This window comes from Elephantulus edwardii, unplaced genomic scaffold (genome assembly GCF_000299155.1).
Source record: "Elephantulus edwardii isolate Elephantulus edwardi_28Jun2011 unplaced genomic scaffold, EleEdw1.0 scaffold00186, whole genome shotgun sequence".
Classification (NCBI taxonomy): Eukaryota; Metazoa; Chordata; class Mammalia; order Macroscelidea; family Macroscelididae; genus Elephantulus; species Elephantulus edwardii.
The window spans coordinates 1,888,109-1,906,215 of NW_006399936.1; the positions used below are offsets into that span (position 1 = coordinate 1,888,109).

At 50.6% G+C, this 18,107-nt stretch overlaps 2 protein-coding genes across 2 annotated transcripts; both read left to right on the forward strand.

Moving 5' to 3' along the window:
• Positions 1 to 2: 2 nt before the first annotated feature.
• Positions 3 to 11,566, forward strand: TBC1D10B (TBC1 domain family, member 10B; the record flags this gene model as incomplete). Its single annotated transcript, XM_006896611.1, has 9 exons — positions 3 to 796; positions 4,531 to 4,630; positions 4,938 to 5,045; positions 5,128 to 5,234; positions 9,531 to 9,645; positions 9,758 to 9,823; positions 10,005 to 10,194; positions 10,493 to 10,647; positions 10,732 to 11,566. Coding segments are annotated over 9 exons (2,301 nt in total), but the record flags the coding sequence as incomplete, so codon positions are not given.
• A 4,487-nt stretch (positions 11,567 to 16,053) lies between these two features.
• On the forward strand, positions 16,054 to 17,698 carry CD2BP2 (CD2 (cytoplasmic tail) binding protein 2). Its single transcript, XM_006896528.1, has 6 exons — positions 16,054 to 16,141; positions 16,346 to 16,481; positions 16,618 to 16,775; positions 16,879 to 17,314; positions 17,392 to 17,498; positions 17,588 to 17,698. Exons 1-6 carry the CDS (start codon positions 16,064 to 16,066, stop codon positions 17,696 to 17,698), a joined length of 1,026 nt encoding a protein of 341 aa, XP_006896590.1. The 5' UTR covers positions 16,054 to 16,063.
• Positions 17,699 to 18,107: the final 409 nt, after the last annotated feature.

Consider the following 18,107-nt stretch of genomic DNA (forward strand, 5'->3'; position numbering starts at 1 on the left):
CCACGGCCACCTCGGCCCCTGTCACCCTCGTGGCCCCGGGGGAAGCGCGGCCCGCGTGGGTCCAGGGGCCCAACCAGACCACGAATACGGACCTGGCTGCGACCCCCGGGATCGCCGGCAGCACGGTGGTGATGCCGACTCTGGAGGCCTCGCCCGCGGCCGCCTCGGCGCCGGTCCCCCCTGGCCCAGAGCCCTCGGTGCCGGCAGCCGTGGCAGGAGCTGGGACGTCGATGACTGGAGCTCCAGGGCCGGACTCTCCGAAAACTGAGGAGACCCGGACCTCGCCGGCCCTTGGACCAAGTACTCCCACCAGGACCCCCACCAGAACTGCTTCTGGGGCCCTGGCCGCCAAACCCCCGCTTGCTCCCAAGCCGGGAACCACAGTGGCCCCAGGAGCGACCTCCCGAGCTGCAGTGACAGCAGGACAGGTGACAAGTGGACACGGAGCTGCAGCAACATCAGCATCAGCAGGACCGGCCCCCGAGGACACCTCAGGGCCCCCAGGGACATGTGAGGCTCAAGTAGCCGTGGTGACGGTGACCCCAGCTCCCGAGCCTGCTGAGGGCTCCCAGGACTTGGGCTCCACGTCCAGCCTGGGGCCTGGCATTCCTGGGCCTCGAGGGCAGGCTCCGGACACGCTCAGCTACTTGGACTCGGTGAGCCTCATGTCTGGGACCTTGGAGTCCTTGGTGGATGATGTGAGCTCCATGGGTTCAGACTCGGAGATCAACGGGCTGGCCCTGCGCAAGACCGACAAGTATGGCTTCCTTGGGGGCAGCCAGTACTCAGGCAGCCTGTGAGTACCCAGTGGGCACCCATATAGGACCCCTCAGGGCAGCAGAGGGTGGGGGGAGACCCAGACACCAATACCTCTTGCCCTGACTGTCAGCGCCGGCTTCCTGTGACAACTCGGGGTGCTTGGTGGTGGCTCTGATGCACAGAGCATCCCGAGGTCTCCCTGGCACTGGCATGTCAGCTTCAGACTAGGATTTAGGAGTCTTGGCTTTGCATCTCGGCCTGAGCGTTGGAGTGTTTTATGCCCTTGAGCTTGTGGCTTTCCTGTTTTCAGTGCCTCAGTTTCTTCCTCTGAGAAGTGTTGGATGAGGTGACCCCAAAGGTCATCCTGGCTCCTTGGTGTTAAATAGACCTCTTATTCTGGAGGGGTGGCTGGTCAGAGGTTCTGGTGGAGACTTTTGGCCCCTTAGGGGTGGAGAGTCTGGAAGCGATGCCTGAGGCCCGAGATCTGCTGGGTGGGTGAGGTAGGAGAGAGTTGTTGTTGGAGGGCAGTATTCCCCCTCAGGGAAGGGCAATACTGTGTCTTCACTGAAGGAAGGAGGGTGGGGGAGGCCTCTTCCCCATTTCCTCATCTCCCCAGAAGGCCTTACTCTTTCCTAGTTCCCTCCAGGGCCCTGAGTCACTCCTGAGGTGGGGGTGTGATCGCTTCTGTCTTCTCTCTTCCCTCTTTCTGGATTCTGCCCTCAGTTCCCATGCCCTTTTAACCTGCAGGTCAGTTCAACCTGCAGCATCTTCTGAGCACCCGAGTGCCAGGCATGGTGGTAGGTTCTTTCCAGGAGTAGCTCGTTGTCTAGAGGAAGAGACTGATGCTTAAGCAGTTGGTATAATATCCAATACGTCCAGGCCAGAAATGAGCACAGGGTTTTGTGAGATTTTAAAGAAGGGAACTCATTCAGCTGAAATTCATCTGAGACCTGAAAAATAAGTGGGATTTGGTCATGGCCGTGTGTGTTGGGGCCGGAGGATCTGGTGTGGAGGGGAGTCCTCTGCAAGGGTATTCTGGGTTGTGCTTAGAACTCAACCCTCTCCTTCAAAAAGTAAGACAAAATCTTTGAACAGAAGCAGTCCCCTTTTCCATATAGGGAAAATAACTAAGTTTGACCTTGACACATTCCATGTATGAGGGAGATATTGTACCCCATGTATAGGTGAAGAAATAGGTTTAGATTGATTGAATGTATTGCCTCACTCAGTCTGTATTTGAGCCGAGCTCTGTAAGCCTAATGCCTCTCTCCTCAGTACCTCTCTGCTGAAAGGAACTTGTATGGAATTCCATTTTAGCAATCTTCTCCTGGATGCCAGGTGCCAGTTCTCCGTTTTGTATTTTTGTTCCTCCAAAACCCATCTGGATGCCAGGTGCTAGTTCTCCGTTTTGTATTTTTGTCCCTCTAAAACCCATCTGCCATGCTGGAGAGAACCACCTATGAGGCAAGGCTGCTGACGGCATCAGACCAACCAACCCCACTGCCATTGGGTTGGTTCCAGCTCCCAGCCAGTCTCTACTGAGTTTCTGAAGTTGTAAATCTTTATGGGAGGAGATTGCTCATCTTTCTCTTGAGGAGCAGCCAGTGGATTTGAACCATCCACCTTTTCGTTGGCAGCCCTAGGTGTTATGCCCGCACCACGAGGGCTCCTTGACAATGACACACTCCACTTTAAAAGCTTTTAGAGGCTTCTTCCTGCCCACAGGATGAAGTTCAGCCTCTTGAGACTATACACAGGCTCTTCATTAGCATGTCCACTGGCCTCTCTGACCTTCCCCTCACCACTCCTCACCATACACTTTATCCTGTGGTTGTGCTGAACTGCTTGTAGTTTCTCCTCCTCCACACTCGGCCTGTTATGCCTGACAGGAAAGCCCTTGTTTGCCTGCTACCTTCTGTTCATCCTTCCTCGCTTACCTCAAACATCCTCTCTTGCAGGAAGCCTTCTCTTGTATCCACTACTCCCACTCCAGTTAGTTGCCCCTTCTGTGCGTCTTTTAATTTATTGCACTCCCCACACCACATTGCATTTACCTCCCCTGCTAGGCCTGTGACCTTTTTGAGGACAGTAAAAGTGTTTTCTTCTCCCCTGCCCTTCTGGTAGCATTTAGAGCTGACTTATGATATAGATGAATGAGATAGGGTCTCTGTTTACGTAGCTCCAGTCCAAAAGAGATATAATGGGCCTCTTCTATTTATTTAACAGTTCTTAGATGTATTTTCTCAATTATAAACAACAATAAAACCACTGCTGAATCCATTCCAATTCATAGTGACCCTCCAGCAGGTTTCTATGACTATATATCTTTACAGGAGATTACCCATCTTTCTCCAATGGAGTAGCTGATGTATTTGAACTGCTGACCTTTTTGTTTAATACATTTAAAAAATTTTTTTTTATTTTATTGTTTTTTGTGCATGTACCTCAAATCAGATCTGACTGGTACAGGAGGAAACTGTCCCTCCTTCTCCGGCAGAGCATTTGGTGGATTCGAACCGTGTATCTTTGGGATTGCAGTACAGCTTCTTGCCACTAGGCCACCAGAGCTCCCCTTGTTTAATACATTTTTTCGTTTCATACATTACACTACCACCAGGTCTCCTTAGTTTCTGAATCATCCTCTTGTAAGATTGTGATGTAAGTGGTGATATCTGTTTTACAGATGAGGGAGAGGTTCCGGTTATTAGTTGGCAAGATTCTTTGTATGTAACAGTACTGGGGTTTGAACCTGGATCTGTCTGACTTAACAAAGCCTAAGACCTTTCTTCCAGTCTATTCACCAGTTGGTACCGGTCCTCACAAGTAGTGATTTAACACTGATGGGGAACCTGGAGTGTGAAGCACTGACAGAACATTGGAGAAATAGGGCTAGGAGTTCTTTTTATCTGGGAATGTGGGGTGATTTCAGGGACCAGGAGAAAGAGGGAAATGCAGATAGGTAAGGGAACTCGAGTAGGAGTGAGTTGGAGAGGATTTGGTGGCATCTAACAAGAACAACAGAATTAATTTCTGTTTGTTAAGAAACCAAGCAAAAATGATAAGTGCATAGTTAGTTCTATGCAGTTAAAACAAACCTATTGCCTTTGATTCAATGCCAACTAACAGTGACCCCTTCATTGTTTCCAAGGCTATAAATCTTTGCAAGGGAAGACTTTTCATCTTCCTCCTGCAGACTAGCTTGTGGATCCAAACTGTCGACATTTAGGTCAAGAGCACATCATTTAACGTAATATGTCACCTAAGATCCTTTCTAAGGAGGCAGAGAAATAGATTTGTTCTGTATTTAACTGTATGGATAATAATGGCTGTTACTGAGCCCCCTGCTCCGTGTTAACTTCTCTAGTCTCTTGACAAACCCCTTCCAGTAGGTACTGCTGTTCTTTCCATCTTTTAGATGAAGAAACAGACTCAGAAAAATTAAATGACTTTTCAAGGTCACACTGAATAAATGCTCAAGCTAGGACTTGGATGAAGGTATAAGAGAAAGTCTGGCTTTAAATTATTCTGTATTGGCTCCATAAACATGGGTATATCAAGGGTGGGATTTGAACACAAAATTCTGTATAGATATCCAGTAGGGAAGAAATCCCTTTCCACTTGGCCTTAGGAGGGCCACATAGTCTGGTGTTTGATCGCTTATAAAGCGCTTTCATGTCCAGTCTCACCTATAAGTCTGGGAGGTGGCTGCCTCAGTTCTCCCAGTAATCTGGAACCTGTACTAACAGTGGCCTCCCCCACCTCATCCTGCAGAGAGAGCTCCATTCCTGTGGACGTGGCTCGGCAGCGGGAGCTCAAGTGGCTGGAGATGTTCAGCAACTGGGATAAGTGGCTGTCACGGCGTTTCCAAAAGGTTTGTAGAGGCTGAATGCTGGGCAGGGAATGGACAAGTTTGGGGTTGGGGTGGGCACTCAAGGCCTCTGTGCTCCCGGGAAGCCCAAGAACTTAGCAATTTCTCTCTCTCTAGATCATGTCAGGGTGGGTGGTACCTAGGCCTAGGGGAAGTAGTAGCTTTAAAAATAGACAGCCAGGCTAATTTCGTCGGAGTCGAGCCTGTGGGATGTGGGAGAACCATCCAGGAAGCCTGAGGTTCCCTAAGGAAACTTTAGAGGCTGTCAATCCCAGAGGCTATTATTCCTTTGCTTGCCCCTCTGCTTTAGGTGAAGCTGCGCTGCAGGAAGGGAATCCCATCCTCCCTCAGAGCTAAGGCCTGGCAGTACCTGTCCAATAGCAAGGAGCTCCTGGAGCAGAACCCTGGCAAGTTTGAGGTATGTTGAGCATATGGACCTGTCTGTGTTAGGGTTATCCCTTCCAGCAGATCCTGAGATAATCCCTACTGTTCCACTGTAGGAGCTGGAACGGGCTCCTGGGGACCCCAAGTGGCTGGATGTGATTGAAAAGGACCTACACCGCCAGTTCCCTTTCCACGAGATGTTTGCTGCTCGAGGGGGGCATGGGTAAGGTGACCTTACCATGTGGACCAGTCAGCAAACACTTGTTGAAGACTCCAGGTGGATATAGGACTGGGCTGATACCAGTGCTTGGTTGACCTCCATGGCTTCTAGAGGAATGATCCTTAGTGGATTGAGTATCAAGCCATAATGAAAGGACGTGCCCTATGAGCTGTGAGGGACCGTGCCCAGGAGGGAAGACTTTTAACTTTGTGTCTATGTGTCTGTCTCAAAGGCTTATGAAAGAGCTTGCATTTGGGCTAGGTTTTGAAGCTTAGATGGACCTAGAACAGGGGGGTAGGATTTTCCTGGCTGCAGAGTTATGTAAGCTGTATCCGGGCAGTGGGGTGGGGGAGGGTGGAGATTGTAAAAGAAATTTGGAGCCAGATCACTAAGGGCCTGTAGATGTTTTGCTGAGGCATTTTGGTTTGGTTTTATAGACCAAGCATCTTTAAGAAATCTTTTAAGATACAGTATATATCTCCCCATACACCTGCACTGTAGTAAGGATGATGATCTTAGGTGGATACTTATCAGTAAGTTTGTCTTTGAACTAATATGTATTGGATATCTACTCAATGTCAGGCATTGTTTTAGTTACAAATGATAGTAAATGAAAAAATAAAAACATGTACTTTGAGGGAAAAGATGAAGAAATAATAATTCTGCTCTTTTGGAGTGTATTATACATTAGTGGAGATAGATAATAGGATAAAGAAGGAAAGTATGCTGAATGTGATTATGTGAAATGATTGTGTACCATTGAGTCAGAACATACCCATAGCTAACCCTCTAGCGGTTTTTCAGAGGCAGTTAATTGCACAGAAGGAGATTGCCCATTCTTCTCCCACGGAGCAGCTGTTGGCCTCAAACTGTGTGGATGTGAAATGGTAGTAGGTTGTTGTTATGTGCCATCGAGTCATTTGCGACTCATAGTGACCCTATGTACAACAGCCCTAAACTCTGCTCTGTCCTGTGCCAGTAGCACTGTCTCTGATACACCCATCCCAATTACCCCAGTCACTGAATCAATCCACCTCATAGAGGGCCTTCCCCTCCTGTGCCGTCCCTCCATCCTCCCAAGCATGATGTCCCTCTCCAAGGACGGGTCCCTCCTTACAACATGTCCAAAGTATGTTAGATGAAGCCTCAGAATCTTTGCCTCCAAGGAGCTGCCTGGTTTAACCCTCCAGCATGAATCTGTTTGTTTCCCTAGCAGTAGTGGGTATTAAGTAGAGATTTAGAACAAGAAAAGGAGAGTGAAGTATGTAAGTGGGGATGATGTTCCAGTTTTACATAGATGTAGGACAGGCTTCATTTCGAAGATGACACTGTGTGGAGAGCTGGGCAAAGTAGTTACAGAAGTGAGCTGTGTACATACTAGGAGAAGAGTACTGGGCTGCAGAACCACAGCCAAAGCTCTGAGTGGGGAGTATGGTATGTGATGGGAGGAGTAGAGTAGTAGGAAATGAGGTCAGAGAGAGGTATTGGGGGGTTTCTGCTCAGGCCTCTGTTTTACTCTAGAAGATAGAAAGTCTTTGCAGGTCTTTTAGGTAAAGACTTGATCTGACTTAAGTTTCAAAAGGATCATTCTAAAAAAAGGATCATTCTGACTACCATGTTGAGAATAGACTATAGGTAGAGGTCAGCTAGAAGACTGTTTCCATAACCCAGGAGAGAGATGATAGATTGGACCAATATAGTAGCAATGGAAGTATGGGGGGAAATGGTTGGAATCTAGATCTATTTTGAAGGTAGATGGATTTTTTTTTTTAGTGGATTAGGGGCATGTGTGTGTCTATGAGTAAATGACAGAAGTTAATGAGCTCTAATGGTTTAGTGGTGAGGAGTTGCACTGCCAACCCAAAGGCATGTGGTTCAAATCCACCAGCTGCTCCACGGGAGGAGGATGGGCAGTTTCCTCCCTTGTGATTTACTGCCTCTGAAAATCCATCCGCTGGAGGGTCAGCTCTGAGTCAGTTCCGACTTGACGGGACATAACGACAATTAAAGTTTAGACCTGAGAAACTACAGTGGGGTTGCTGTTTACTGATAATGTTGTTCTGTTCTGTCAAGTAGGAACTGATCTCAAGCTGACCCTTTAGTGGTTTTATAGAGGTGGTTAATTCTCACTGGTAGGATGGGGGAAACTAGAAGGGAGGTGTGTCAGGAGTGGCATTTTGGAATAAAGTTTGAAATGCCTAGGGAGGATAGAAGGAGAATTGATGCCTTTGAGCTGTGGTGCTGGAGAAGAGTATTGAGAATACCATGGACTGCCAAGAAAACAAACAGATTCATCCTGGAGAGGGTTAAACCAGGCTGCTCCTTGGAGGCAAGGATTCTGGGGCTTTGCCTGACATACTTTGGACATGTTGTAAGGAGGGACAGGTCCTTGGAGAGGGACATCATGCTTAGTAGGGTGGAGGGACAGCGCAGGAGGGGAAGGCCCTCTATGAGGTGGATTGATTCAGTGACTGGGGTAATCGGGATGGGTGTGTCAGAGGCAGTGCAATTGGCACAGGATAGAGCAGAGTTTAGGGCTGTTGTACATAGGGTCACTATGAGTCGCAAACGACTCGACGGCACATAACAACAACAACATTGGACATCTAGATGGAGATTCGGTATCTGATACATAGTAAACACAAGTTTGGGTTTTGAGGAACCGGTTTAACTTATAGGAAATTGGGAATTGTCAGCCTTTAAACTAGACTAAATAACCAAGGCAGGAACTGTGGATAAAAAAGGAAGATGTCTAGGGATTGAAGCCTGCAGCACTCTTAACATGTACAGAGCAGGAAGAGAAAGCATCAGTAAAGGAGACTGGAGGGAGAAGCTGTGAGGCTGGAGGAAAACCAGGAGAGTGTGATTCCTGGAGCAAAGGGAAGAGGGTTTCAAGGATGGGCTTTGGGAATTGCTACTGATGGGTCAAGTAAAATAAAGCCTGAAAATTAGTCAATCTGGAGATTATTGGTGACCTTGATAAATACAGTTTTGTGTGTCGTTAGTGAAGACCTGACTGGAGGCTGGGAGGAAAGGAATTGAAAAATAGCAAATGTACCTTGGAAAGGTGTTTTGCTGTATAAGTAAGGATGTTACCTCATTTGTTATGTTATCTGGGTTCCAGTATGTTACCTGGGTTCAAGAGATGGTTTGTCTTTTTTTAATGCTAGGAGAAATGACACTGTATTGGTATGCTGGTGGGCATGATCTAGTAGAGAATGCAAGACAGGACAGGAGAGGATTGCTGGAGTGATGATGGCTTTGTGGAGGCGAGAAAGAATGGCAAAGGCTGTCCTTAGCGGGGATCACAGACAGTTCATCCATGGCAACAGGGGAGCAGGCAGGGACACAGAAGCAGGTAGGCGGGTGGAAGTAGTATGGGAGCTAGTGGGAGTTACATATTTTTAAAATATGTATTAGATAAAATAGCTATTATGTATCAAACCTGTCATCTTGAGGAGGCTAGTACAAAGTGGAGAAAAAATAGAGTAAAGTGGTATGCAGATAAGGCACAAGTGAAGATTCTGGAGTAGGTGTGAGACTAGCGACTGGGAGAGGCTCGAGGAGGTGATAGCTTTTGTCTGGGCATGTGAGGCAGGGATGAGCTGAGAAGCCTTGGAGGCGGAGAGGAGGAATAGACAGGAGTGAAAACTGGGGTGTAGATGTGCTTGGACCTGGTGATGCGCTATGAGGAGAACGGCACTCCATTTTTTCATACGGAAGATGAGTGGTCGAAGTCCCAGATACAGTGATGAGGCACACAAAAAGGGAGCAGGTCTGGGGCGGAGGTTTACTTTATGAGCAGAGAGATGGAGGAAGGCCTGACAAGTAGCTGGCTTTCATGTCTACCGAAAGGCAAGGCTCTTTAGACTCTCGAGGGCACTGAAGGCAGCCAGGCATGCCTGCCCTGGGAGAGTGCCTGCCTGCTCTGGGGTGACAGGCATCAGACAGTGCTAGAGGGAGGTAGGCTGAGGCTGCACATGTGGAGATGACCTTGAAGGTTGGTGGGAGCGTGGCTGAGGCTGAGACCTGGAGGGGAGAGCACAGCCTATACTAGAGAATGAGTAGGGGTGGTGGGTCCTACAGCCCAGGGTGGGAGGGCTGTAGCTTGGAATGCGGTAGTTGTGGTCTTAACCTTGATAGCTTGATAGGTAGGTCTAGGAAGGTCATTGGAGAATGTTGTGAGATTCCAAGTTTAAAATGCAGCTTGGTGTAAGGTTTGGTGGGGAGCAGATTTGGTTTAGGGAAGAGAGTTTCCAATGCCTATTTTACCTCCTTCCATCTTCCTCACCCCTCCAGGCAACAGGACCTGTACCGCATCCTGAAGGCCTACACCATCTACCGGCCTGATGAGGGCTACTGCCAGGCCCAGGCCCCTGTGGCTGCAGTACTGCTCATGCACATGCCCGCTGAGGTCTGCATGTACTGGGCCTGGAGAGGAGGGGCTGGTCTGCAGGGGTGATGGGGAGCCCCTGTTGCCTGTTTCTCAGGCTCCATCCCTACCTCCTTACCCTTGTCTTTCCCAGCAAGCCTTTTGGTGCCTGGTACAGATCTGCGACAAATATCTCCCTGGCTACTACAGTGCAGGGCTGGTGAGTGAAGCCTGGGTATTTCTGGACCTGTGACATTTCCCCCAAGGCTGCAGCAAGGCCCTTATCCTGTGCCCTTAAGTCCCCCTCATCTCTCGGCCCCTCTTCACTGGGATGAGGATCCCTTATGAGAGTTTAATCTATCTGAGCCAGGCCCTCTTCTCATGACGTGTGTGTCCCACAGGAGGCCATTCAGCTCGATGGAGAGATCTTTTTCGCGCTGTTGCGCCGGGCTTCCCCCTTGGCACACCGGCACCTGCGACGGCAGCGCATCGATCCCGTGCTCTACATGACAGAATGGTTCATGTGCATCTTTGCCCGCACCCTGCCCTGGGCTTCAGTGCTCCGAGTCTGGGACATGTTCTTCTGTGAAGGTACTTCTGTGGCCATCCAGGCCATGGTGGGCTGGGGATTCCATGGTAACTGTCACATTCTGGGTAGCCCAAGGTTAGAAGGTACTTTTTGGGCCTCTGCTGGAGCCTAGGGAAACTGAAGCATCATTTTGACTGCCACTGACTCAGGGCTGCCCTTTCTCCCAGGAACAAGAAACCCATGGGAACTCGCTCTCCGTTTTGGGCCTCTATTACGCTGACAATAGGAGGGCCAGTTAAATGGTACAGACTGAGATGCAGGGCCTGATCTCCTCATATTCTCTCCTCTCTGACCCTCCAGGCGTCAAGATCATCTTCCGGGTGGCCCTGGTGCTGCTGCGGCACACACTGGGCTCGCTGGAGAAACTGCGCTCCTGCCAGGGCATGTATGAGACCATGGAGCAGCTGCGCAACCTGCCCCAGCAGTGCATGCAGGAGGACTTCCTGGTGCATGAGGTAGGCTCTGAACTCAGCACGCCTCAGTCCCGCCTCTGCCCTTCCATGCACCTCTTCATTCACTTACCTGTGTCCTCCTTCCAGGTAACCAACCTCCCAGTGACAGAGGCACTGATTGAGCGGGAAAATGCATCACAGCTCAAGAAGTGGAGGGAAACACGAGGGGAGCTTCAGTATCGGCCCTCACGGCGGCTCCATGGCTCCCGGGCCATCCATGAGGAACGCCGGCGGCAGCAACCACCCCTGGGCCCCTCATCCAGCCTCCTCAGCCTCCCTGGCCTTAAGAGCCGAGGCTCCCGGGCAGCTGGTGGGGCCCCCTCCCCACCCGCCCCTGCCCGAAGAGCCAGTGCCGGGCCAGCCCCAGGGCCTGTGGTCACCGCTGAGGGACTGCATCCATCTCTCCCCTCACCTACTGGCAACAGCACCCCACTGGGATCCAGCAAGGAAGCCCAGAGGCAGGAGAAGGAACGGCAGAAACAGGAGAAGGAGCGGGAGAAGCAGGAGAAGGAGCGGCTGAAGTGGGAGAAGGAGCAGGAGAAGGAGCGGCAGAAACAGGAGAAGGAGCAGGAGAAGGAGCGGCAGAAGCAGGAGAAGGAGCGGCAGAAGCAGGAGAAGGAGCGGCAGAAGCAGGAGAAGAAGGTCCAAGGCCGGAAGCTTTCCCTGCGTCGAAAGACAGATGGACCCCCACCCCCCCAAGATGGTGGGGACAGGCCCTCAACATCTGAGGCCCGACAGGATGCTTACTTCTGACCTCTGCCCTCGGGCTGGACTGCGTGACACCCCTTCCCCATAGCCAAGAGCAGGCCTGGTTTGGGCTTCCACCCCCAGCCGTCTTGGGGGGCTGTCCCTCTCAAAGGAAAGTGGCTCGATACCTGGTTTCCTTGTCAGTTGCTGATCCCTGCACAGCCAAGACAGTCGGTGCATGCAACAGCTGCATTTCCTTGAGGCAGCTGGGAACAAAGTTGGAGCCCCACCTCCAGCTAAGCCCAGCAGGATGTCAGCTTCCTCTGGAGTACTCCCCCAGTCTGTTTGGTTGACCTCTTGTCATCTTGGTGATGGAGTGAGCAGTTTTACGATTCTTACACTCCAGTGGCTTCCCGCACCCATGAAGCCTTTCCCCTCCTCAGTCCTGCCTGGCATCCTCACCACCTGACGGGGGCCGAGCTCGCCTCACTGTATTTCTGGACATCTCTGTTGTAATTATGTACAGAGGACCTGGCTGGCCTGGAGTGGGGATGCTCGCTCTCTTCTGTTCTTTGGTTCTCCTTCCACAATGCTCTGGTTCCTTGTTTATTTAAGGGGACATGCACTGGAACAGGAAATGTTCCCCATTTCCCCACCCACTACCCTCTTGCTCTCCCTCCTTACCCATCTTCCTCTGTTCTCTGGCCTCCTTTTGTCTCACCAGGGCTCCCACTTTCCACCTCGTTTCTTTCAGCCTTCCAGCTCCTATCAGAAGGGTCTTCCCCTGAGGTCCAGGGGTGGCACTCTACGTTTACATTCTCTTCTGTCCTCTCCCTGTGTGTGTGTCTCTTTAAGGAACCGGAAAAGAACCTGCTGTTGTACCTGGGCCAGTCTCTTGCCTTGTTCTTTGATAAGGGGGCTGGGTTAATGGCTAGAACGGGAGGGAAGAGACAAGACCTGGGTCTCTACTTCCACTGAAGCAGTCTCTGCTGGTCTTGGCAGGTACCTCTTGGCCTTATGACCATCTTTGTCACCCATCAGCAAACACTAGGTGAGCTCCTCTCCCAGCTTTGCCTGAGTTCTGCTGCCTTTATTGTCACTGGGCTCCTGGAGCCCTCTAAGCTGCACCTGCAGCACCAGAATCTCCTTTCCAGAGCATTGGAACAGCTCCTGGATGCCTGAGTGGGATTATTTGAGGGTGGCCAGGAAGCCACAGTCTGAGAGTAAGCTGTTTCCTGGCCAGTCACCTGGCTGTACTGGGGCTTCCAAGCTGGATAGACAAACAGCTTCCTGCAGGTCACCCTCGCCGACACCATTGCCAGGTTTAGCTCTTCCTCTTTCTGAAGGGAGCTTATAAGTTCAACCAGCCTCCTTGCTATCCATTCCTTGGCTTCAACCTGGCAGTTCTCCAACAGTATGAAGCATAAGAGTATGCAGTCGTCCTGGTACTCCAGGTAGAAGTTGCCAAAAGTGAACCAGCAGCACTCAATGGTAGCTGATGTTTTAGATCCTCTTTAGCAAGAAGCATCACAATTTGGGGCCTGTGCTGTCACCCACAGAAGAAACCACACACTGACCTTTGGTGCAGTTTAATGGTCAGCAGGAGATAGCTAAGCCAGTTGATGGCCCTGGGGACCCCATTGTTGGCATCATTTCTGAGGCATGATCTCACTGCTAGAGTCAGACCTCTCAGATGACCCTCCAGCAGAGTTTTAGAGGCTGTAGATCTCATGGGAGGAGACTGCTCATTTTTCTCCCTTAGAGCTGCTAGTCTAGTGGAATTCAAACTCCTGAGTGTCCCTTAAGGCAGGGACTTCTTCCTAACAGCACTGGAACCCAATGTACTGCCCAGCCTCAATCCCTTAGGCCAACTGTCCAGCACCTGGGTAGGAGGCTCCCGGCTGGTCCTTGTTTGCTAAGGAAGAACATTAGCTGTGTTCCAACCTGAGGACTCTTGTCATCTCTTCCTTTGCAAATGACTTCCCCAGGGTCCTAAAGGAAGGAGGTTAGGCAGAGACCTAGAGCAGCCAGGGGCTACTAGACTGGCTGTGGTGTTAAAGGTTTATTGTGCAAAATACCTTTCCTAGCCATTGATTAACTTTTGTAATGAATTATCCTTATTGTATTAATGAGGCAGGATACAAGCCCCACCCTACTGTTAGGTGCTTTTGAGTTCATTACAACTCAACAATGGCTATGAACCTTGCTCTATCCTAAGCCTGCTTTACCATCTCTGACACACTTGACCACGTTGCCATAGTCACTGAGTCAATCCATCTCATGCAGGATCTTCCTCTCTGACCATCTACCCTTCCAAGTATATAGACTTCTCCAAGGACTGATCCCTCCTGACAAGATGTCCAAAGTACGTGAGATGGAGTTTCAAAATCCTTGCCACTAAGGAGCAACCTGGCTTCACCCTCTCCGGGACACAGCTCTTTGTTCTCATGGCAGTCCGTGGTACGTCCCGTACTGTTCTCCAGCACCACAACAACTCAAAGCCACTGATTGTTCTGTCACCCTTAAACACAATGTCCAGCACTCACGTACACAGCAAGCAATCGTGAAGACCATGGACTTCAGGTGCACCTTAGTATCTAGACTGACACTGCTACTCTTTAGCACTCTGAAGAGTTCCTTGATAACAGACTTACCTAAAGTAACTTGTCTTGATTTCCTGACTGCTGGTGTCAAGGGTGTTGATTGTGGATCTGAGCAGTATTAAATTCTTCAATCTCTTTTCTAGCATGATAGGTCCAAATGGCCCAGTGGTGAGAATCTTGTTTTCTAGATACTGAGCTGCAATCCAAATTGAAGACCAGTCCTCGACCTTCAGCAAGCGCTTCAAATTCTCAGTTTCAGTGAGCAAGGCTGTGGCATCTGTATAATTTATTGTATTAAGGTGATACGATTAGGGTGAGATACAAGCTGGATCCTACTAGAGGCATATTATAGACATCACGGGAGTTCAGTGCTAGCTCACTTGTGACAAAGCATCCAGCTGCAACTGGCCTCTCACTCACCAGCAGTTTCTACACTCACCTGCATCATTGAGCCGCCTGAGTCATTTCCCTGATGAGTTTGAGTCTCTGTAAGACTTTCCAGCAAATGACCGAACTCTAGGGACACAGGGATGGGGCAACTGAACAGAGGAGGAACAGTTGATCATTCCATGAAATTGTGGAGTGCTATAGCCGACCAAACATTTGGGACACTGTTGACTTCTTTATAACTAGTATGCTACTGATAATAGTAGAATGAATTATTTTTTAAATTATTTTTATTTTTTATTATTTTTGTGTGAGTATATTCGTGTGTGTGTGTGTGTGTGTGTGTGTGTGTGTGTGTACCGTCAAATCAGATCTGACTTGTACAGGAGGAGATTGTCCCTCCTTTCCCAGCAGAACATCTGGTGGATTCGAATCATGAGCCTCTGGGATTGTAGTTGCAGCTCCTTGCCACCAGGCCACCAGAGCTCCCCTAGAATGAATTATTAATACACTGGCCATCAAAATAACCAGACAAACTTCCTTGGAGAAAGAGAGGCAAGGATGTGCCTCTGTAAAGGGATAGAGCAGGGATGATCTCTCCGGAGCTGGTGAAGGGCGCAGAGCCCTTATGTAGAACCAGACGAAGGGTTTTCCTTAAGAGGAAAATGAGTAGGAACCCCTTGATCTACTCAGACGTTGCCGCTCCATGGTGACTCCCAGGACCCCTTTTACCGCTCTGCTTTCTCCCCAAAGCCTGCACTACCTTCAGAATCTTGCACTGCAATCCCAGAGATAAGTGGTTCGAATCCACCAGATGCTCTGCCGGAAAAGGAGGGGCAATCTCCTCCTGTACCAGTCGGATCTGATTTGACGGTACACGCACAAAAAATTAAAAAAAAAAAAAAATCAAACGCACTTCCGGCCGCCCCTCAAGTTCACTCAGGGTTTCCGGATTCATAAATTTAACTCCCTGTATGCCATTTCGTTCCATGAGGCTTACGTCACTATTCGAGGTCATTCTTCGTTCATTACGTACTTCCGCCCACTCTTCCAATAATTCCATCTGACTGACGTCACTTCCGACTTTCACTGGCGCCTCGGCCATTCTCTTCCGGGTTATGGCGGTCTAGTGACCCGGATGTAGCCCTGGCGCAAGCATCTCTCTTTTTCTCACCCCACGTACCCTGGAGCCCCAGGTGAGCGCCCGCAGGTGGGACTTCCGAGCCTTGCCGGCTTCTGCTGCCCCTCGGATCAGACACAAAGCCCCGGACAGTTGTCGGTCGCCCCGGGGTGTTGACAGTGCGGGCGTGGGCGGGGCGGCCCGTTCTCTAGATGGAGGGTCGGCCTGGGCCTCCGCAGGCCCGGAGGACCAAGGTGTCAGCCCAGAGCCCCGCCGCGCCGAGGACTGCAGGGTCCAGGGGACGGGGAAGCCATGTGGGAGAGCCCGTTTCTTTTTGTTAAGAGTGCCAGTACCTGCAGGGAGATAACCTGGGTGCCCGCCCCTCTGCGGGTGCCAGCCCCCTCTCGAATCCAAGGGAATTGCTAGGCTGGTCTCTCTCCCCCTCGGCCTTTTACTCTGCACCCCTCTCCCTTCCTAATTGGACGTACCGTACCTGGAGAAATGTTTGCCGGCGCACAGCGGGAGGGGGTTGCTCGCGATGCGTCCCCGCCCTCCTGGCCCACTTCATTCACTCTGCACCCTCTCCATCAGCACATCGTGGGGAAGCCTCCTCCGTCCCATCATGCCAAAGAGAAAGGTGACCTTCCAGGGCGTGGGAGATGAGGATGATGAGGATGAAGTCAGTGTTCCAAAGAAGAAGGTGAGGGGGCCAGACCTCTGTGTTCTGGGTTGAAAGAAGGGAAAAGAGAGGAGCTAGAAAGTTGAGCGATCATAGAGAGGATTGACTTTTCCCACACTTCATAAGGAATGGATCTGAAGGATCTTCACTTTGGTTCAGATGCAGGGGTGTTGTTGGGAATATCCAGTAACCTGCATCTCTTGCCTTTCCAACTCCTGCTGTTAGCTGGTGGATCATATAGCTGGGGCAGGAGGTCCTGGGAGCCGCTTCAAGGGTAAACACTCTTTGGACAGCGATGAAGAGGATGATGATGAAGAAGGGTCCAGCAAATATGACATCCTGGCTTCAGAGGATGTGGAGGGTGAGTTATCACCAAAATTATAGCCAGAGGGTTAAGGAGGGCCTTCTAGAGCTGTGGGGCAAGGGAACATGTGCCTTTTTCTCCCACTGTCCCCTTTCTGCATCCTTAGCATGGAGTATCTGTGTCTTTGGTACAGGTCAGGAAGCAGCCACTCTCCCCAGTGAGGGTGGAGTGCGGATCACACCCTTCAACCTGCAGGAAGAGATGGAGGAAGGCCACTTTGATGCTGATGGCAATTACTTCTTGAACCGGGATGCTCAAATCCGAGATAGCTGGCTGGACAACATTGATTGGGTATAGCCCACAGGCTGGCATGGCTGGGATCTAGAGGCTGAGAGCATAGGCCTTGGCCCCTGCTGGCATTTTGTACAGAATAATTCTGTCTTCATGTTTATAGGTAAAGATTAGGGAGCGACCACCTGATCAGCACCAGACCTCAGACTCAGAGGAGGATGACAGCGTGGGCCAGACACCAATGAGTGCCCAAGCCCTCCTGGAGGGCCTTCTGGAGCTGCTGTTGCCAAGGGAGACAGTTGCTGGAGCGTTGAGGCGTCTGGGGGCCCGAGGGGGAGCCAAAGGGGACAGAAAAGGGCTCGGGCGGCCCAGCTCCCCCCAGCGCCTAGACCGACTTTCAGGGTTGGCTGACCAGATGGTTGCTCGGGGCAACCTTGGTGTATACCAGGAGACTCGGGAACGGTTGGCCATGCGGCTAAAGGGGCTAGGGGGCCGGACACAAGGCTCACATGACTCTGCACCCCCACCCTCTTTGGACATGTTTGCTGACGAAGTGGCCGTGGAGGAGCTGGAGAATTTGACCCCAGCCCCAAAAGGAGGTATGTTTAGAGAAAAGAAGTGGGATGTTGTGGACAGGGGCCAGGGCAGCTGATTCCAGATGACTTTATTATTTTAGAAGCCGAGTCACCTGATGATGGCCTAGTGGATGTGATGTGGGAATATAAGTGGGAGAACACAGGGGATGCTGAGCTCTATGGGCCCTTTACCAGTGCCCAGATGCAGGTAAGCCCTTTTTAGTTTCATTCTACCTTGTACCTCCCTCCCTCCCTCTATAAGCCCTCTCCCAGCTCAGCCTTCTTCTCTCCCTGCAGACCTGGGTGAATGAAGGCTACTTCCCGGATGGTGTTTATTGCCGGAAGCTGGACCCCCCTGGTGGTCAGTTCTATAACTCCAAACGCATTGACTTTGATCTCTATACCTGAACCCGTTGAAGGGCCAGTTTGGTGGTGCCTTCTTTCTGTCCCGGACTCTCTGAAGGAGGCCCCAGCTGTCTCAGGCAATGAGGACTTTGGAGGGCACTTCGCAGTTAACTGACCTTTCCCAATAAAAGCCTTTACTTGTGTACTGGGGCCTTGGCTGGGCTGGGGGCTTGCTCCACACCCCTTTGCACTCCCTTCAGTTGTTGAGTCTTTTCCTGCCATCAAGTTGCTCCTTGGGAGTCTCTCTTTGCTCACCTTTGTTTGCTGTTCTCAGAGACGAGAGCCAGGGCCTATCCAGTGTCTGTGGCCTTTCCATTTGTATTCGGTTTGTTCCTTGAAAGTCTTTCACTTCATTTTTTATTCGCCAATCCTCTCTGGGGCTTCCGTTTTGCTACTCTTAGCTTTTAGGACC